At 37.0% G+C, this 22,489-nt stretch overlaps 1 protein-coding gene across 2 annotated transcripts in view; it reads left to right on the forward strand.

The window, feature by feature from the left end:
• LIN54 (lin-54 DREAM MuvB core complex component) overlaps positions 1–12,695 on the forward strand; it is a 79,391-nt gene extending 66,696 nt beyond the window's left edge. For both annotated transcript variants that reach the window (XM_074228507.1, XM_074228508.1), the window contains exons 12-13: positions 4,379–4,581; positions 8,355–12,695. In XM_074228507.1, coding sequence (XP_074084608.1) covers positions 4,379–4,581; positions 8,355–8,556 — 405 coding nt within the window. In that variant the 3' untranslated portion in view covers positions 8,557–12,695. The remainder of the gene's footprint in view (positions 1–4,378; positions 4,582–8,354) is intronic.
• The last annotated feature ends 9,794 nt before the right edge of the window (positions 12,696–22,489 follow it).

The raw sequence follows: 22,489 nt of genomic DNA on the forward strand, positions 1-22,489 counted from the left end.
TGTCAGCCTTTGTTAACTGATAATGGAGAGATGTTAGCTGATAATAATGACATTTTAAGAGTATTTGTATTTTGATGGGGCTCTAGCCTTCAAGATCCAGGAGAATTAAGCTATCATGATGCAACTTCAAGTTATGAGAGCAGCATTTTTCCTACTAATATCAAGATGCACTTATCTACATCATAGAAGAATTCTGTATATTACTTATAAGGCTTATATTTTATGAAATGTAGAATATAATGGTTTCTTAAATAATTTCATTGGCTTAACTGGCTGATGGTTTTTTTGGTTTCATTTTTTGATTATTCTTAACGTAAATAGAAAATGTAGCATTTCTGTATAGATTGTAAAACATAAAAAGATTATTCTTTATGTAACTAAGTCTCCATTTCATACTGATTACTTTTAATAGTATTTAATAATTTTCTCCATGTTACTTTCAGAAATGCTGCATTTGCCTTTGTTTCTTTTTAAACTTTATTTCTTTTGTTTTGTTTTTTTAATGTTTTTATTTTAAAATGTTTTATTTTATTTTAAATTAAATTTATTAATTTTCAGTCAACAAAAATCTGCCTTTTCTTCCTTTCAACCCAACCCCAATTGAGAAAGAAAAATACAATCTCTTGTTAAAAGCAAGTGTAGTCAAGCAAAGCAGATGACCATGTTGCCCCATTTCCCCCAAAAAATCTCAATCTTCAGTCTGTTCCTTTAAGGATCTGGCATCACTATGAGTCCTCTGTTACTATAGTTGGTCATTGTGTTGATCACAGTTTCCAAGTCTTTCAGAGTTATTTGTCTTCTCCTGGTTCTGCTCATTTTGCTCTGCATCAGTTCTCTGGATCAGTTCCCCCTCATTTCTGATATCACAATAATATTCTATCAGGATTTATTACATTATCAATTCAGCCATTCCCCAGTTGGTAGGAACCCCCTCAGTTTTTAATTCTTTGCCACACAAAAGAAGCTGCTATATTTTTATACACTCTTAGAGCTTGTTCTGTTTAGCACTTATCCTTTCCTTAATCTTTTTATTCCTTCCCTCCTCCCCTTTTCCCCTTTTCTCTTGTTTTCAATTAAGTAAAATGAATATCTATCCAACTGTGTGATATATTTTTCCCTCTATTGACCTTTTCAGAGGACAGTGCAATATCATCTGCATCCCCCCAACCTTCCTTGTTTGGATCAACTTCAACTTGTGTTCTTCAGTAATGAGAGATGTTTTCCCCCATATTTTCTCTTTTCCCTTTTTCCACTCTTTTACAGTCATCAAAACCTAATAGAATCACTCCTAGATCCTCTCTCAATGGGACACTCTCTCTCTCTCTCTCTCTCTGATGCTTTAGATGATAGAATTCTTAGGGAACCTATGTGTCAGTGGCCCTTATTTAAATATAATCAGCATATCCTTGTCTTTTATGATTGTTCACTCATGTTTACCTTTCAATGTTTCCTTTGATGGCTGTTTGTACTTGAGAGTTTTCCAGCAGCTCTGGTCTTTCCATCAGGAATGACAATTTAGGACCTCTGTCTCATTAAGGTACATTTTTTTCCCCTAGTAGGATTTCTCCCAGTGGTTTTGCAGAATCACTTATTCTTGTTTATAAGCCTGTATCCTTTGTCTTCTAGAATATGATATACTGAGTTCCCTCTTCTTTTATAATACTGGCTGCCTAAGTGTGATCCCGACTTAGGTTCTTTTGTACTTGAATTCTTTCTTTTTGACTTCTTATTACATTTTTTTCCCCTTTGATCTGGAAACTAGATTTTGGCTGTTGAAGGTTCTAAAAGTTTTCATTTTTGGTTTTCCTTCAGGAGATCACTCGTAGAGCCTTTGGATTTCCATTTTGCCCTCTACTTCTAGGAAGTCTAGGCAGTTTTCTTTTCTTGAAATATGGTGTCTAACTCATTTTTTTTTTTTGGTCATGACTTTCACAAAGCCCAGTGACTCAAATGATTTTTTTTTTGAAAGGAAAATGGGGTTAAGTGGCTTGCCCAAGGCCACACAGCTAGGTAATTATTAAGTGTCTGAGGCCAGATCTGACTCCTGATTCCAGGGCCGGTGCTCTATCCACTGCACCACCTAGCTGCCCCTTCAAATAATCTATTGATCTGATTTCTAATTTTGTTTTTTTTACTGAGATACCTCATATTTTCTTTTTATTTTTTTTCAGTCTTTTGACTTTAATATTTCATACTGCCTCATGGAGTAATTATCTTCTTTTTAGTCTGTCCTGAGTTTTAGGGAGTTATTTTGTTCAGTGAGGTTTTCAGGGATTTTGTTGCTTTATATATCTTATGCCAAGCAGTTAATTCTATTTCCAATTAATTTCTGTCTCAGAACTTATTTTTTTTTTTACAGTTTCTTATTTCATTTAAAAAGACATTTTAAACTTCTTTTTTTTAAACTCATACTTCACACTCTTCTAGGAATTCCAGTTGTAGCTGTACCCAAGCTCTGTTTCTCTTGGAGGCTTTGCTTACAGATGTGTTGGAGTGATTTTCTTCTTCTGAGATTGTATCTTTAGCATCCCTGTCAGCATAATAATTTTTAGTGGCTGAATTCTACTTTTGTTTGCTTATTCTTCCAACCCCATTCCTAAATTCTAATTTAGTTTTTAGACTGGGCTGTGCCCTAGTGTGAAAGTTATGTCCAGGCTGATTGTGCTTCTGCTTTTTTTTGGAGTATTGAGCTTTGTGTTCTTCCTGGCTCTCAGGGAAACTCAGGTTGGGGCCTGCAAACTTTGGTTCTTTAGAGGGTTTGATTGCTGCCCCCTGCCTGGCCCTGGGTCAGGGTCTGAGCCATGCCTCTGTGGGCTTGTCCTGGTGGGAGCTCCAAGGGACCAGTGCTGGGTCCAGCCCTTAGCAGTGTACTGGAAGACTTCTGGTTCCAAGGGGAAGAAAGTGGGTCTGCAGTTTCTGCCCTGGCAATTTCCCTGCCTGGGCTAGGGACTTGAGTGAGACCCCCTGCCCCAGGACTGCTGCAGTTAGAGACTCCCAGGTGCTGCTTCCTCCGTAAACGTGCTCTGGGCTCAGGACCAGTCTGAGGCCCCCAGCAACTCTTCCCCTGAATGTCCTCCTGAGTTGTGGGCCCCCTTCCTCCTCCCGGTGACCATGACATGGCACCAGGTGACTGGCCAAGCCAGAACCCCCCCTGCCCATGTCCATAGACCTCTCTGTCTCCCTGCTAACCTCTCTGCCAACCCAGGCAAAAATATGACTCCTTTTCTTGGATTTCTCAATCAGAACTTATTCCAAAGCATTTTCTAGATTTGGTTTGTACTCAGATATATCTCTTCCTGCTGCTCCCCCAGCTCTGGGCATTTAAATTTTTTTTTTAATTTAAGGCAGTGGGGTTAAGTGACTAGCCCAAGGTCACACACTTAGGTAACTAGCAAGTGTCCAAGGTCATATTTGAACTCAGGTCCCCTGACTCTAGGGCTATTGCTCTATCCACTGTGCCGCCTCACTGCCCCAGCTCTGTGCATTTTTAAAAAATGTTTTACTGACCCTCTTATTTGTGGCATCATAGTTGCCTCTCTTCTTCTCACTAAAAACTCAAAGGAAGGAGGAAAGGAAAACGCCTTATAAAACATAAACAGAGGCAAGTAAAACAAATCCACCGGGTGGCCATGTCCAGAATTATCTCTTTCTCTCTCTCTTAAATTTTAGGTTTGTTTTTTTGTTTTGTTTTTGCAAGGCAAATGGGGTTAAGTGACTTGCCCAAGGCCATACAGCTAGGTAAGTATCTGAGGCCGGATTTGAACTCAGGTACTCCTGACTCCAGGGCTGGTGCTCTATCCACTGTGCCACCTAGCTGCCCCACTTTCTCTCTTAAATTTTGTGTATATCCTCTCCCGTCTGAGGATGTGGGTAACAACACATCCTCCTTCTGTTTGGAAGGGTGACATTTCTCATTGTCACATCTCTGGAGCCAGGATTGATCCCTGGAGTGAGCAGAGCTCTTAAAAGACAATCTCCAGGTCACCACCTGATATTCTACTTCTTTTCTTTTATCTTTTTTCCCCTTGTAATTCCTTGGAGGGATCAGGAAATTTGTTTGCCTGCAGTTATTCCCTTTCTGATGGTGCTCTCTTTATGCTCCCTCCCCACTTTGAAACCCCAATGAGCTTTGTCTGGAGAGCTTCAGTGAAGCACTTGGAATCACCCAGCTGGTATATGTCTGAGGCAACATGTCTTGTTCTCTGGATAGTTCATCCCAAGTTTGAATCGGAAGTATGCTTCAGTAGATTGAAATAAAAACCTGCTTGTTTCATTAGCTATTTCCATAGTAGAATTTAACACAATCCTATTTACCAGTTTTTTTTAGTTTTGTAAAATGAATAATATATCCTTAACCTTTCTTTGTTTGATCCTTTAGGCAAAAATAATGTGTTCCTCCATATGCAAATGTATTGGATGTAAGAATTTTGAAGAAAGTCCAGAACGAAAGACGTTGATGCACTTGGCGGATGCAGCCGAAGTACGAGTCCAACAGCAGACAGCAGCAAAGACAAAGTTATCCTCTCAGATTTCAGACCTCCTCACGAGACCAACTCCTGCCTTAACAAGTGGAGGGGGAAAGTAAGTGAAATGTTTCTTCTTTTATGGCCGACTTGGTATTACTAGGAAACTAGGAAGGAAGAGAAGATGCCTCTGTTAATGAGCAGGCATTGTGCTGAGCACTTGTCATACCAGCTGTGGGGAGGGAGCTGCTGGTAGGATTCCCATTTTACAGTTGAAGATCAGAAGCAGACAGAAGGTAAATGGACTGATTGTGTGTCTGTGTCTGTGTCTGTGTGTCTATCATCTATCTGTAAATATAAGTAGATTAGAATAACTGGATAAAAGTGAAAATAGAAAGAAATCTTCTGAAACAAACTTTGGAGTGAAATTCCCAGAAATGTCAGGGCAAAAACCGAGGACTTGAAGGTTAAAAGAGCATAACAAGTAGCCTTCCTAAAATTCATTTCACCCCAAGGAACAATTCAAAAATTGCATGAAATTTAACAACTGCTACTTCAGGGGCAGCTAGGTGGCACAGTGGATGGAGCACCAGCCCTGGAATACCTGAGTTCAAATCCAGCCTCAGACACTTAATAATTACCTAGCTGTTTAGCCTTGGGCAAGCCACTTAACCCCATTGCCTTGCAAAAAAAACTAAAAAAAAAAAAAACTACTTCAAATGAGAGAAAATCTTGGGAATAAAATATTCCAAAGGGCCTACATACATTAGATGTAGAATTTTTCTTTTTAACATAGAAGACTTTCAAGATATTCCTTATGAAAAAAACCACAACTGAATAAGAAATTCACAAGAATCAAGAGAAACCTCTTAAAGCTAAATTTATTTGAGCAAAAAGTACTATAATAAAGCAAGAAAAGACAAGTGTGTCTTGGGGATCCTAATGATCACAGAGAAAGTTGAGTAAGACACAAAGGCTGGGATTAATTTTGTTTGGTTTGATAATCTTGAGAGAAAAGGAAAGGGAAGGAAAAAAGGATACGAAATGGGGGATAAGGGAGAACTTATTTCAATAATTAGACTATGAGAGATGAAGAGTACGTAAGATGGAGGGAAGGGGAACTGAATGACACATGAACCTCCCTCTTAAGTTGAACCACACAAAGAGAGGGTTCCCATAGATAGATAAATCCAAAGAAATTTTGCTTGGGGTCAGGTTGGACTCAATAGGGAAACGTGGGCATAGGGAGACTGATGAAGAAGGGAGCATAGAGGCAGGGAGGAAATAGTCCCAGGCAAAAAAGCCAGGGTGGAAACAAGCAATTTTCATTTCAGCTCCCTAGAATTGACAACATTTCTTCTTTTAGGTCATCTTAGTATTCTTTGTAAAGAGACAAAAAACGATAGAGGGAAAGACCCATTCAGAGCCATAAAGATAACTGAGCTCTTCGGAGGTGTTTGCTGGGGTCTCGGTGCTCAGAATAGAATACGGTGACTTCCACAAAAAAGGTGAACCCAAGGAGGGAGCCTCAGAGTGGAGGAAGACAAGCAGTTTGGGGAGATCAGGAAAGGAGCCAATTAGTAAAGTAAGTGCAGGGCATACAGAGAAAGGACCAAGACAGTCCCTGCTCTCAAGGAGCTCCGGTTTGATACCAGAAAGATGCTGTGGGAGTATTCACTGAGACTAGGGCCATCTTCACAAGCTAAATGTTGGAGTAGGGTACCACCGTCGTTATCAAGGAGCAGCATGATGATCTGGTCAGATCTGTGCCTACAGAGCATCATCTTGTGTGAAGTGAGACGAGAGAGCCAGAGACCAGTGAGAAGGCTCGTGGCTATGAGAATGCTGCCAGGGCCAAGAACAAAATTAAAGACCCCTGCCTCCTGCAGAAATAGGAGGCCTGCTTTCAACAAGCTGAGTTTGCAACATGCTTAGGTCGAAATGTTCAGCAGCTGCATGGAAGTCCATTGAAGAACCTGCAGTTGGATCTGTAGATCCTCGAATCACCCACCTGGGGAAGAAAAAGCTGTAGGGAATTGAGAAGAGCACAGTCGAAGGCCTCGGCCAGAGCCTTAGGGGCATAGCCAGCGAGCAAGTTTGATCTGGTCGAAGTGTCGACAGCTTAATGGGGCCCAGAGAGTGGGATCAGGATCATCAAGGGAAATGTGGACAGAGTTGTTTGATTCCAGGGATGAGGTCAGAAGTCAGCTTGAGTTGAGAAGTGAGAGAGAGAGAGGAGAAAGCAGGGGATACAGGTCTTTTCCCCAAGAGATTGACAACCGCTAAAAGTGGGGATTGAAAGGATTGGAGCTTCTAGTGAAGGCTTTTTAAGGGTGGAGGAGGTTTGGACATAATCAAAAGCAGTGGGAAAGCAACCAGTTGATAGGGAGAGGCTGGAGATTAGAAGAGAGGAAAAGGGAGATCCATGCTGCCCCCTGTTCTGGAGGGGATCCTGGACTCACAGCGGGGACACTGGGGAAAAGAAGGGTCTGGGTGGCTTGGAGCTGAGGCCAGCATCATGTTGCCTCCAGTGACCGCCCAGCATGTGTTGTCTGGAACAGAAAGGCAGCACTTCAGAGAGCTGAGCCTGGAGCAAGGCTGGGCAGGCAGCCTGGCCTGAGGCCTAGGGCTCAAGACTTGGAAGCAACAAGGTGTGGGTTTAAGACATACACAGAGGAAAATGGGAAAGGGACAGATGTCTGGGAGACTTCTGCGAGCTGAAAATGGGGGGAGGGGCTGAATCACAAGGTCAGCTACCCTGACAAAGACTTAAGTGGCTCAATTTACAGAGTGCCCCAGGTGGCTCCAGAGGACTTGATGATGCCCAGGACTGAAAGTGCAGATGAAATGTGTCTTTTCAGATGCCTGGGCTTTTGGAGGCTGGGGGAAGGGAATTTGTCTTGGTGATACCTAAAAAAGAAAAAAAATTTAAATGAAATCTTTTTAAATTATACAAAAGAGAACAGAAGAAAGTTCAGGACTGCCCTGGAATGATTGCTGTGTTTAGAATATTCAAAAATTAAAATTCTGAATGTATGTAAGGGGCAGCTAAGTGGTGCAGTGGATAAAGCACCAGCCCTGGAGTCAGGAGTACCTGGGTTCAAATCCAGACATTTCATAATTACCTAGCTGTGTGGCCTTGGGCAAGCCACTTAATCCCATTTGCCTTGCAAAAAAAAAAAAACCTAAAAAAAATCCTGAATATGGTATTGATAGGGTTCTGTTTTTAACAAAGCATTTCATTGCCCACAGCTATCATATGAAACTTCAATATTTAGTCTTTCCTCATTTAAAATGATTTAGGAAGCTGATTGATTAAGACTTCCATTAGGACTAACTCCGTTAAATCTCGTTGGCAGATTGTTTCCCCTTCCCTTCCCTCTCCTTACTGTATTTCTCACACACGGCGAGGCCTGGTGGCTTGGACGTATATACCAAGCCCTGGCTCGCTCAGCAGCAGGAGCTGTATTTAATACCACATATTTTGCCAAAAATTGATATAATCACTAAATGTTTCCTTGATTTTAAAATTTAGAGGACTTTTTCAGTGTGAGAATTTTTCAAAACCTGAAGTTGTTTTAGAAAACTCTGTAATCTTTCATTCATTAAACAAATATTTGTTTTGAATACCTACTGTCTCTGTCCAAACCTGCAGAACCTCTAACATATTTGATCATTTAGGGCCCCAGTGCAGGGCAGAGGAGATTAATAGCAGTTCAAGAATTGGCTGATCATACAGAAATTAGCAGTGTTCATATGTGAAAATAGAAGGTTCTAGTGCTGACCACAATTTCATCTTTGATTTACAAGTTCCTTCAGAAGCATTTATTTATGGTCCTGATAAAGTGCAGTTTTATTCATTACCACTCGATTTGTTTGTTGCCATTGCAGATTGCCATTTACATTTGTGACCAAGGAAGTAGCCGAAGCCACCTGTAGCTGTCTTCTGGCCCAGGCTGAGCAGGCAGACAAGAAGGGGAAGTCAAAAGCAGCGGCTGAGCGGATGATCCTGGAGGAGTTTGGACGGTGCTTAATGAGAGTCATCAACTCTGCAGGAAAGGCCAAGAGTGACCCTTGTGCCATGAATTGCTAACTCTTGCACAAAAACTGAAAAATGAACAGTGAGGAACACTTGAAGCTAAAGCAAAGGGACATTCGGAGAAAAGAACATGACTGCATTGTGAATTCAGTGCTTGTTTTAAAAAGTGCTAGGATTCATAGTACTGAAAAAGAAGACTTTTTAATGAGGAATTAGTTCTCTTAAATTAGGTAAATCTACTTAGAACTCTGAATTTGAATTTTTCTTGTGTTGTTTTGCTTTTGAATTTATATGCTTAAGTTTCTTAGAATTCGATCGTCTGTCTTTCTGATTCTTTTACCTGAAGAACATTTATAAATTATCTGTTATTTATGGAGGAAAGCCTTGCATAATTTTATTCAAGTGGAAGTTGAAATATTGGTGAGGAACACTTATTTGGTCAAAGGCTTGATCTTAGAAAATATCTATAAACTAATTCCGAAGAAAAATACTCAAGAAATATTTTGTTACAGAAATGTCAGTACTACCTTTAAAAATTAACTCTGTAGGATAAAAAGTGGAGTAATGCCCTGTTGCCACTTTTTAAAGTGAGGCTAATAATCCACAGGCACAGCTTTTAAATGAATATTATTTTGTTTTTAAAAAGATCTCATGATGTGTTAATAAAAATTGTAAGCTAATCCGAGGACGGGTAATATATTTCTCTATAATGGGACTGATTAACAAGTGCTCTGGGATTTCTCTAGTTTCTTTTTCAACTTGGTGGTATAGATTTAGAACAAGAATAAATGGTCAGAAAGTTTCCTGAATACAAAAATGGAAATACTAGACATGATTGAAAGTAAGCATCTGTTAATGTCACAAAGTGGTCATATTTACATGTATTTATCAAGTGTATCATTTGCTGAGGGTTCAACAGATCTACAGATCAAAGCCACGAGAGCTGGTGAAATCTGAACGTGTTTTTTTCCTCTGTGGAAAGAGAACACTGATCTGTGAATCTGATTTGATTTTGCAGAAGTGTGCCTCCTTAAAAGCTATCACAATATTTGTTTCTTTTAAAAGACAACTTTAATATGACAGATGTTTTTATCAAAGATGGTGTAGTGCTTTGATAAGGAATCAAAATTATTCAAACCAAATCTATCATTAGAAGATGGTAGTATAATGCTTGAAGGTCTGATTTTTTTCAGAGAATTACAAAAAACGTGAAAAATCATTTTCTGTAACTCAAAAACCTTTTTTATTTAAGGATCTGATTCAGTAGAACTCTAGGTTTTATGAAAAAGAAATAACCATGTTGGAATTCAGCCATTTTTTTTAGATAGCTTATACCTTCTCGGTAATTATTACCTGTACATGATTGTTATATTTCCTACAATGGACTTTGTAGCATGTGTGAAGTGTATACATATGTGTGAGCATGTCCACCCAACAGGTAGAAGATAGACATTAAATCATCCTTAAGGAAAAAATCCGTTATTCATTAAAGTATCTTCTTTTTCCTTCTTTGGACTTTCAAAGTAGCAGTGCAGTAACTTTAAATGTAGATATTTAGCACATCTGAACTAGTAGGTTCAATTAAAATTTGTATAAATGTAAATTAGTGTAAGTGGATAAAATAATACCGAATCAAGTTATTTTTTAAAAGATTACAGTAATTTTTTTGTCTAAAACTAAACTTGTGTGTTCATTTTGTACATATTCTGTGTTTAATTCTAATTGCACCTTTGTGATGTGTATTTATATATACTGTATGCAGAAAATGTTTGTGAAATTTGGTTTATAATTGTAGATTATGTATGATGGCATTGTTGAGAATGTTTTTCTTCTAAAGAGTTGAAGGTGCAATCAATTGCTTTTAGTTTCTCTGGTTTTTCAACAAGCTATCAAAAGTATTAAGATTTTTTTTCCTGCCCATATAGTACTTCCTAAATGTTTTCCTTTTATATTTAGCCATTTTGCATCAAATCGCTCGACAAGATTAATAATCACATTCATTCAATTATTTTAAGAGAATATTTGGGGTGGGCTGGATATATCATTTTCTAGTTCTATTTACATCCAAAAGTAGAAAAGAATAAATTTATATTTACTAGAGCTATTCAGAAAATACACTTTTCTATATTGTAAAAACAAAGCAGCAAGATAAATCATAAGGAAAAATAAACATTTATACTATTCTGTAAAAAAAAAATCTGATTTTGCATTTTTCTTTAGTTTCTTTAAAAATAATATATTTTTATTATATCTGGCAGTTTTAATAGGTAAGACAGCTTTAAAATATATAGTGGACAGTCATTAAAAGTAAAATTAGCTTTTACTTTTTAAAGAAGCCCACAATTCAAAAATTGTCATTTTGCTTAATTCTTTAAATCAGGTTATTGATTGTGAAAATGATGGTCATTGTCTATTTTAGTTTTAGATGGGTTTTTTTTGTTTTTTTGTTTTTTTAAGTTTTTTTGTAAGGCAAATGGGGTTAAGTGGCTTGCCGAAGGCCACACAGCTAGGTCATTATTGAGTGTCTGAGGCCAGATTTGAACTCAGGTACTCCTGACTCCAGGGCCAGTGTTCTATCCGGTACGCCACCTAGCCGTCCCTGATATTTTTTTTCAACAGAAATTCACAATTTTAGTTTCTTCTAAATTGTGATAGCCTTAAAAATAAGTACTTTTTTCTTGATGCCCCTTTCTCTCTTGAGCTTAAGTAACTTCCTCTTATCCTTATCATGAAAAAATTAAGAGAATTTTCATTTTTTTACCTGTTATATATCAGAGACTACAAAAGACAAATCACTGCTAAAGCTTGCATTCTTAGAGTTATTTCACATTCACTAAATATACAATTAGGGTTCTAATAATAAATTTTATTATGTTTTTCTGAACCTTTTTTTCCAATTTCCTTAATTAAGGGAACAGTCTACAATTTTGATTGGAATGACAGTGGTTCAAATGATTTTGAAATATATTAAATAAGCATATGAGGTATTTTTTTGAGGATCTAAATTTTCCCCTAAATGATGTATTTTATTAAAAAAAACCTTTTTTTTAGAGTTTCATTGTTGAATTTGATTAGCAGCTCCATTCTATAAATCTTAATTTGGAGCTGGAATATTCAGCACATCATAATGACTACAATGAAACACAGCTTGACATGGTGGATAGAGGTGGACCTCAGATTCAGTGAAAATCTGGGGCCCAAGTCCTTCAGATTTTTTATAGTAGTAACCTCTTTTTATTTTTTTCCTTGTAACAGCTATCTTGATCTGTTATCTGGTTTCTCTTTGAGTTTACTGGAATCGTGATTGTTTGTCATTATGATGTATTTTTTAATTGTATAAATCATTCTAAACTATTCCTTTTGTTATTTTTTAAATACAATGTTGTTCCCTTGAATTCATATACCATCATTTGTTCAGCCCTTCCCTCAGTTGATGGATACTCTCAGTTTCCAATACGATTTCCAATTTTTTGTCACCAGCAAAAGAGTTGATTGATAGAAACATTTTTGTACATGAGTCCTTTTTTGTTCTTCTTTTCTTTCTATGAGGCAATACTCCTATAATGACTAGGTCAAATAGTATGCACAGTTTAATAACTTCTGGGGCATAAATCCATATTGTCCAGAATGGTCAGATAAGTTTACAACTCCGTTAGCACTTCATCAATATACCTGTTTTCTCATAGCCCTTCCAGCAGTTTTCATTTATTCTCTTTGTTAACCTTGTCAGTCCACATATGAGATGAAACCCAGAGTTGCTTTAATTTACATTTATTTATTAATAATTTGAAGAATTTTTAAAATATGACTTATTGATAGTTTGGAATTCTTCCTCTGCAAAATTATCCATGCTTATGCTTTTTATACATTTATCTATTAGTAAATGAGACCTTTTTCAGAGAAACTTTCTGCAAAGCTTTTTTCCCTCCAGTTACCTGTGTCCCCTCTAATTTTAGTTGCATTGGTTTTGTTGTGCACTTTTTTGCTTTTTCTCTCTTGCCCATTTTGTTTTCCGTGATTCTCTCTATTGTGCTTGGTAATGACCCTTTTTATAATTCTGCTACAAAAGTCATGGAATAAAGAATAATTTATCTTGCTATCATATAATTTTCTCAGAAAAAAATTTATACCCCAAAAACCCAGCACTTGATTCATTCTTTGTTTATTCTATAAATTAGCACATAGTGGCAACTGTAACCTAAATTTTGCTAAATATAAAATAAAATAAATTTATTTTCATAACTTTAGTTTCATTTTTTTCAAAGATTAAATCCCAAACAAACTTTTCCCCCTATTTTAGATAAATTAATTTATGTACTCTCTTCTGATACCAATTACCCTTGGGCTATGAAAACCTCCAGGAATAAATTTCAAGATTGAGATTTGAATTTAGATCTGTTCATTTGCAAACCAATTTTCACTATAATATTCTGCCTTTTCTTGAAATAAAAAAATGACTAAATCAGAGGTAGGGAATGTGCCTGTCTAGAGAGTATGATGACTTAACAAGAATTTTAATAGGGGCTGGCCTATGTCCAATTCAGTGAATTTCTTTCCAAAAAAAGAATGTTCTCATATTTTAAATTGCAAGAGCATATGAACTGGTTTTGATTCCAATGATAGCTTTGCATTTCATTGATGGCATAGGAAGAAGTGAGATACTTAGTAGTCAGTAATCAATAAAAGAAGAAGAGACAATTGAATTTAAAAGGAAACAGATAAGTTATACAATTTTCTATTTACATTCAAAATCTGAAAGGTTAAATTTATAGTTTTCTCAGAATATATTTACACTGGATGCACTGGCATAAAGTAATTCCCCTGGCACAAACTCTCCCTACCAGTACAGGCAGTACTGACCTGCTCAGAAATTTATTATGTCTGTAGCACCAAGAATTAAAAAAAAATTTAGATGGGTCACACAGTGTCAGTCAGTCTTATTGTATCTCTTTACTTATATAATATACAAATAATTAACAAAGCAGCACAATTATCCAGCACAACCAATTTATAAAAAGGACACTAGAAAACATATTCAAGTAATGTGTGCAGAGGATAAGAAAAATTCTACCTAAATTTTTCCTCATGTTAATTTCCTTTTTTTCATTGTTTCCAGTAGTTTTTTAGATGATTTCTTGGGATTTTCTAGGTAGAGCATCATGTCATCTGCAAAGAGTGAGTTTTGTCTCTTCCTTCCCAATTCTAATTCCTTTAATTTCTTTTTCTTCTCTAATTGCTGATGCTAACATTTCTAATACAATAAATATTGAATAGTAGTGGTGATAATGGGCACCCTTGTTTCACCCCGATCTTATTGGGAATGCCTCTAGCCTCTTCCCCATTGAATATAATGCTTGTTGATGGTTTCAGATAGATACTGCTAATTATTTTAAGGAACAGTCCATTTATTCCTACACTCACTAGTGTTTTTAATAGGAATGGATGCTGTATTTTGTCAAAAGCCTTTTCAGCATCTATTGATATGATCATATGATTTCTGATAGGTTTGTTGTTGATAGAGTATACTAACAGTTTTCCTAATATTGAACCAACCCTGCATTCCTGGAATAAATCCTACTTGATCATAATGTATTATCCTAGTGATGACTTGTTGTAATTGTTTTGCTAAGATTTTATTTAGGATTGTATATGCTCCATCTATATTCATCAGGGAGATAGGTCTATAATTTTCTTTCTCTGTTTTAACTCTTCCTGGTTTAGGTAACAGTACCATATTGGTTTCATAGAAAGAGTTAGGCAGAGTTCCATCTTTCCCTATTTTTCCAAAGAGTTTATATAGGATTGGAACCAATTGTTCCTTAAATGTTTGGTAGAATTCACTTGTGAATCCATCAGGCCCTGGAGATTTTTTTTTTTTAGGGAGTTCAGTAATGGCTTGTTGAATTTCTTTTTCTGAGATAGTGTTGTTTAGGTATTTAATCTCTTCTTCATTTAACCTGGGCAACTTATATTTTTGTAAATATTCATCCATTTCACTTAGATTATCAAATTTATTGGCATAGAGTTGGGCAAAATAATTTTGAATTATTACTTTAATTTCCTCCTCATTGGTGGTGAGTTCACCTTTTTCATTTATGATACTAGCAATTTGGTTTTCTTTTTTTTAATCAAATTGACCAGAGGTTTATCAATTTTATTGTTTTTTTCATAATACCAACTTTTGGTTTTATTTATTAATTCAATTTTGCTTTCAATTTTATTAATTTTTACTTTAATTTTTAGAATTTCTAATTTGGTACTTAATTGGGGATTTTTGATTTGTTCTTTCTCTAATTTTTTTAGTTGCATGTATAGTTCATTGATTTCCTCTTTCTCCAATTTATTCATGTAAGCATTTAGAGCTATAATATATCCCCTGAGAGCTGCTTTGAATGAATCCCATAGGTTTTGGTATGTTGTTTCATTATTATCATTATCTAGGATAAAATGGTTAATTCTTTCTATAATTTGTTTTTTGGTCCACTCATTTTTTAAAATGAGATTATTCAGTTTCCAATTTGTTCTGGGTCTATATCTCCTTGGCCCAGTATTGCATATGACTTTTATTGCATTGTGATCTGAGAAAGCTGTATTCACTATTTCTGCCTTTCTGCAGTTGATCATTAGGTTTTTATGTCCTAGTACATGGTCAATTTTTGTATAAGTTCCATGTACTGCAGAGAAAAAGGTATATTCCTTTCTATCCCCGTTCAGTTTCCTCCATAAGTCTACCATATCTAATTTTTCTAACAATCTATTTACCTTTCTTTCTTGTTTGTTTTATGATTAGATTTATCTAGATCTGATAGCGGGAGGTTGAGGTCTCCCACTAGTAGAGTTTTGCTGTCTATGTCTTCCTGTAGTTCTTTCAGCTTCTCCTCTAAGAATTTGCTTGCTGTCCCATTGGGTGCACATATATTCAATATTGAAATGACTTTATTGTCTATGGTACCTTTTAGGAGGATAAAGTTTCCTTCCTTATCTCTTTTAATGCTATCTATTTTTGCTTCTGCTTTGTCTGAGATAAGGATTGCTACCCCGGCTTTTTTTTACTTCAGCTGAAGCAAAATATATTTTGCTCCAGCCTTTTACCTTTACTCTATATGTATCTCTCTGCTTCAAATAAGTTTCTTGTAAGCAGCATATTGTAGGATTCTGGTTTTTAATCCACTCTGCTATTTGCTTACATTTTAAGGAAGAGTTCATCCCATTCACTTTCAAGGTTATGATTACTAATTCTTTATTGCCCTCCATGCTATCTTCCCTCTGTTTGTATTTTCCCCCTTTCCCCCCCCCCCCTTATCCATATTCCCCAGTCTTTTGTTTCTGAAAACTACCCCCTTCAGTGTGTTTGCCCTCCTATATCATGCCCTCCCCTTTCTTTCCCCTTTCCCTTTTTTCCTTTTCCCTTCCCTTCCTTTTATTATTTCCCCTTATTTCCCCCACTCCCCTTCCCTTTCTCCATCCCCCCTCCCCTTTTCCCCTTTTAATACTTGAAAGGTTAGATGTTTTATAAGTTAACTGAGTATGTGTAGATTGACTTTAAGCCAAGTCTGATGAGAAGAAGATTCAGTTGTTTCTCCTCTGCTCCCTTCTTCCCCACTATTACCATAGGTTTTTTGTACCTCTTAGTGTAATGAGATTTACCCCATTCAATCACCTCCCTCCTCCCGTCTCTTTCCTGTCCCCCTTTTTAGGGCAGTAGTGGGGTTTTTTTTGGATCATTCTATCTAAGTCATAGAAAATTCTAAGTGTCTGTCCCTTTTAGTTCTGTATATTCTATCGAATAGAGTCAAAATTCCTGAGAGTTATTAGAGTCTTTCTCCCAAGTGGGGTTAAAGCCAGTTACATGCCATTAGATAGTAGTCTCATGGATAGGTCATGAATTTCCATCATTTCTGGCTAGGTGTATTCTCTCTGTTAGAGTTACATCTTTTTTTTTTTTACCCCCATGCTGGGATATAGCCAATTGCGACCTACTGGACTGCAATTTTTTTTCTTTTACCACCACCCCCCCTTTTTTTTTTTAACCTTTTCATGTGTCTCTTGAACCTCCTGTTTGATGTCCAGATTTTCTGTTTAGCTCTGGTCTTTTCATCAGAAATTTTTGGAATTCTTCCATTTCATTAAATGTCCATCTTTCCCTGGAAGAGAAGGCTCAGCTTTTCAGGATAGTAGATTCTTGGCTTCATTCCAAGCTCCCTTGCTCTTTGACATATCTCGTTCCAGGCCCTTTGATCCCTTAAAGTTGATGCAGCCAGGTCCTGCGTGATCCTTACTGTGGCTCCTTGATATTTAAATTGTTTCTTTCTGGCTGCTTGCAGGATTTTCTCTTTTATCTGATAGTTCTGCAGTTTGGCCACAACATTCCTTGGTGTTTTCATTTTAAGATCTTTTTCTGGTGGGGATCGATGTACTCTTTCAATAACTACTTTGCCCTCTGATTCCATGATATCAGGGCAGTTTTCCATCACTAGATCCTATAATATTAATTCCAGGCTTTTTTTCTCTTCAATGTTTTCAGGAAGTCCTGTGATTTTCAGGTTGCCCCTCCTTGATCTATTCTCGAGGTCAGTGGTTTTGTTGATGAGGTATTTTACATTTGCTTCTATTTTTTGATTTTGTTTAACTGAGTCTTGCTGTCTCATGGAGTCATTAGTTTCTGTAGACTCCATTCTTTTTTGGGGGGAAGAGTTTTCTTCGTTAACCTTTGGCAACTCCTTTTCTAATTGGCCAATTCTACTTTTGAAAGAGCTTTCCATTTGACCAGTTGAGGTTTTGAGAGAATTAATTTCGTTTTGCATTTGCCCATTTGAAGATCTGAGAGATTTGTTTTCTTGTTGCAAGGTATTGTCTCCCCCAAATTTTCCAGTTGATTTTTAAACTCCTTCCTTCTTTCTTCAAGGAAGTCTTTCTGTGCTGAAGACCAGATTGTATTCTCCTCAGAGGTTCCAGTTCTCTCTGAGTTAGTGTCTTTCCCTTCCAAGAATTTTTCTATGTATCCACCTTTCCGCTGACCCTTCTTCATTTTGCTACGATCTGAGTTGGGGGGGGGGGGGTTCACAGGGGCTTGGGATCGCTAAAGGCTTTACTCACTAAGTGCAGTTCATCTGGCTGGCCAGTAGGAGGTGGTGGTTGCTCTCTCTGGAGTGTCTGTGACCTTGATTGAGGCCTTCTCCTTTTCCTTGAAGGGAGGAGTTGGAGCTATTGAATTCTTTTGCCTTCAATCAATGGTGGGCTTTACCCTGGCCTGAGGTCATTCCTCAGCTGGGCTGGTTCTTCTCACACACCTGGGCCTGAGGCAGAAGTAGTTTGCATTTGTTTGTTAGGGGAGAAGTCTGAGTTGTAATGGGACTCAGACCAGAGGAGCCCAGGGATGGTGTCCTCAGCAACCCTGCTCCAGAATTTTCCCCCCAGCCCTGTCTGGGATCTCCAGGGGTACAGCTCCAACACCAGTGCCTCCGCTCCCCCGCAGACTCATGCCCCTGTGGTCCAGCCCCACCTCTGATCCAGCAAGTCCAGCTCTCGGGCCCTCAGACTCCCGGTTCCAATTCAGCTTCTAGTCTGGTTGATCAGGGCTGATCCTCCCTCTGGGCCCAGACTCACCCGCCTGAATTCAGCCACAGCTCCTGCTGGAGACAAATCCCGAGGTAGATGTTCTTTCTCTTGGCTTTTCCTTCTGGGTTTTTTTTGAGTCGGATTTCTTTTAAGAGGTTTGTTTCATGTGATAGATGGGGAAGAGATCAGGAGACTTTAGAACTGTGCCTGTCTTCTCTCTGCCATCTTGGCCGGAAGTCTATACCATACCTTTCACAGAATCCTCCCTTTTAGCAAAGAAAAACTATTAGAGCAGCTAGGTGGGGCAGTGGAAAGAGCTCCTGGGGTCAGGAGGACCTACATTCAAATGTGACCTTAGACACTTCATAATTGCCTGTGTGACATTGGGCAAGTCACAACCCCACTGCTTTGCAAAAACCAAAAAGAAAAACCTTTAGACAAAACCAGTGACCTACCTTCCCAGAGAGTTTTGATCAGATTCAATACAGCAACCAATCTTGGTTCCAGGAGTCCACTAATAAAACACACTTTGAAAAAGTACTGTGAGACATTGTTTCAGGACTCAAGTCAATGCATTCACTTTATTTCAAGATATTTTGTTTTTGCCATTAAAAAATACTATTAGGAATATTTTGAAATTATTGCCTAACACTAAGATTGGATTAAAGGGAATGAGCATTTTCATGATTTTTCTTGAATAATCTTAGTTGTTCTGAACTGTCTCCCTCCCTTTCTCCCCACCCTACACTAGAGGAGGCCACCATTTCATACAAACTCCTCCTACCTGCTCCCTCTCCCATAACACACAGGTAAAACCATAGTGTGCAGGCTTCTGCGGATCAGTTCTTTCACTAGAGGGAGTTAGCATAATTCTCTAGAGATCCTTTATAGTTGATTTGAGTGTTTATAATGCTCAGATTAATTCAGTCATTAGCAGTTGTTCTTTGACCAACATTGCTATTACCATATACAACGTTCTCCTGGTTCTGCTCATTTTAGTTTTCTTTCTTTCATGCAAGTATAGCCAGGTTTTTCTAAACTCAGCCAGTTGTTCCTTTTTTTTTTTTTTTTTTTTTTTGTTTTTGCAAGGCAAACGGGGTTAAGTGGCTTGCCCAAGGCCACACAGCTAGGTAATTATTAAGTGTCTGAGACCGGATTTGAACTCAGGTACTCCTGACTCCAGGGCCGGTGCTTTATCCACTGAGCCACCTAGCCGCCCCAGTTCTTCATTTCTTATAGCACGGTAGTATCCCATCACAATCATGAATCACAATTATAATTGTAGCTACTCTCCAAGTGATAGGTGTCCCCTCAATTTCCAGTTATTTACTACCATAAAAAAACTGCTATATAGGGGCGGCTAGGTGGCGCAGTGGATAAAGCACCGGCCCTGGAGTCAGGAGTACCTGAGTTCAAATCCGGTCTCAGACACTTAATAATTACCTAGCTGTGTGGCCTTCGGCAAGCCACTTAACCCCGTTTGCCTTACAAAAAAAAAACTAAAAAAAACCCCCTGCTATATACATTTTAAAGCCTATGGGTTCTTTTCCTTTTTTCCTGATGATCTTGGGAAACAGACCTAATAGTGCAAATAGTGATATTGCTGGGTCAAATAGCACACATGCTTGGGTCAGTTAGGTGGCACAGTGGATAGAGCACCACCCCCGGAATCAGGACCTAAGTTCAAATCCATCTCAGACACTTAATACTTATTTAGCTACTTTGCCCTGGGCCAGTCACTTATGCCCATTGCTTTGCAAAAAAAAAAAAAAAAAAGATACACATTTATGTCTCTCTAGGTATAATTTTTGATTGCTCTCCAGAATGGCTGAATCATAGCCATTCTGAAGAGCAATCTGGAACTACACCCAAAGCCAATCAAATTATGCATACCAGGACTGTGTTATAAAAGAGGGAAAGGGACTTTAATATATGAAAATACTTAGAGCAACTCTTTTTTGTGAGGGCAAAGAATCAGAAATTGAGGGGAGTGGTTAAACAAATTGTGGTATATAAATGTAATCTACTACAATTCTATAAAAAATGATGAATAGGTGAATTTTAGAAAAACCTGGAAAGATTTACCTGGGGGAGGCTAGGTGGCGCAGTGGATAGTGCACTGGCCCTGTAGTCAGGAGGACCTGAGTTCAAATCCAGTCTCAGACACTTAATAATGACCTAGCTGTGTGGCTTTGGGCAAGCCACTTAGCCCCATTTTGCCTTGCAAAAACAAAAACAAAACAAAACAACAAAACAAATGCTTGTTGATGGTTTTAGTTAGATGCTTATCATTTTATTTAGAATTTTTTGCATCCATATTTAGTAAAATGGGTCTATGATTTTCTTTGTTTTTGCTCTTCCTGGTTTAGGTATCAGCACCATTTTTGTTGATATTTAAATATCTGGAAGAATTCATTTGTAAATCCATCTAGTTCTGATGCTTTTCCTTTAGGTAGATCTTTTATAACCTGTTTAATTTCTTTTTACAAAATGGAATTTATATTTATATATATTCTATTTCCTCTTCTGTTAATATAGGCAGTTTACATTTTTGTAAGTATTCTTTTATTCACTTGAATTGTTAAATTTATTGACAAATAATTGAGCAAAATAACTGCTAATAATTGCTTTGATTTCATCATCATTAGTGGTATATTTACCCTTTTCATTTTTATTTTAGTGACTTGGTTTTTCTCTCTCTTTTTAAAAGATGTTAATGGTTTATCTATTTTATTGGGGTTTTTTCCCCATAAAACCAAGTCCTAGGCTTATTCATTTTACAGTTTTCATATTCAGCTTTGTTCATTTCACCTTTAACTTTTAGGATAGAGATATAATTTTTTTTCTCTGATTACTGCTTTTGCTGCATCCCATAGGTTTTGTGATATCTCATTATTGTCATTCTCTTTAAATGAAATTATTTGTTGTTTTTGACCATTCATTCTCTAAGAGTAGGGTTTTTTTAGGGGCAGCTAGGTAGTACAGTGGATAGAGCACAGACCCTGGAGTCAGGAGTTCCTGAGTTCATATCGGACACTTAATGATTACCTAGCTGTGTAACCTTGGGCAAGTCACTTAATCCCATTGCCTTAAATAAATAAAAATGTAATAAAGTAAAAAAGAATAGGATTTTTAGTTTAAAAAATTAGCAAAAATACCGGATATAGTTACTGCATCTGAAAATGTATACAAATTCAAACTTCTATCCTACTTGTTCCCATATCTCTTATGAAAGTTAAGATTATTCTTTGGGGCCATTGACTTTTCATTAAATTTGACTTTCTCTTAATGATCTTTTCACGTACATTATTGTCATTCTGTATATTGGTGGTTTTTTGGTTCTACTTAGCTTATTCAACAATTATTCATTTATACAAAATTTTAAATATTTATTCATAGTACTAATATTAACCACTTCTTACAGGACAAATATATTCTACCAATATTCATAATACAGGATTGTTGTTGTTTTTTGGGGGGGGTTTTGCTATGACCTGATTACCTGATATGTACCTACTGATTCCAATTCTTTGCTTCAAAAACAAAACTGTCTCAAGAATAATTTTTATTTTTTTTTGAACATTTGTTTCTATATGGATTTCTTTGGGGTATATGTACAGAAGTGGGATCCCTTGTTCAAGGGGTTTGGACAATCTAGTCATTTTTTTTACATAATTCCAAATTAATATTCAGAATGATTGAAGTAAATCATAGTTCCTGTTAAAAGAGTATTAATATTTTCACAGCCCCTCCAAAGACTGAGTCATCCCTTTTCCTATCATCTTTGTCAATTTTCAGGCTATGAGATGAAAAGTTGTTTTCATTTACATTTGTTATTAGGGTTCTGCAGCTTGTCTTCAAATGATCACTTATGATTTTCAGTTCTTTTGACAACTTCATATCCTGAACTATTTATCTACTGAGAAAAGGCTTTTGTTATAGATTTGTGTAAAATATATATATATATACATATATATATATGATATTGAACTTTAATCAGTGCTCATTGATGTAACTTTTTTTCTACTTAACATTTCCAATGTTCATTGATTTTATTCATGCAACTGCTTTTTTAATTCTGTACGATCAAAATTGCTTATATTTTCTTATGTTCTGCATTCCTTGTTGGGCTTAATTCTTCAGATCCTTAAGGAAGAATCAGCAACATGGGGGCGATGATCAACCTTGATGGACTTGCTCATTCCATCAGTGCAACAATCAGGGAATATTTGGGGCTGTCTGCAATGGAGAATACCATCTGTATCCAGAGAAAGAACTGTGGAGTTTGAACAAAGTCCAAGGACTATTACCTTTAATTTAGAAGAAAAAACTTGATATCTTATTGCCTGATCTTTCTATCTCTTATACTTTATGTTTCTTCCTTAAGGATATGATTTCTCTCTCATCACATTCAATTTGGATCAATGTA

This window comes from Macrotis lagotis, chromosome 3, assembly GCF_037893015.1.
Source record: "Macrotis lagotis isolate mMagLag1 chromosome 3, bilby.v1.9.chrom.fasta, whole genome shotgun sequence".
NCBI classification, from domain to species: Eukaryota; Metazoa; Chordata; class Mammalia; order Peramelemorphia; family Peramelidae; genus Macrotis; species Macrotis lagotis.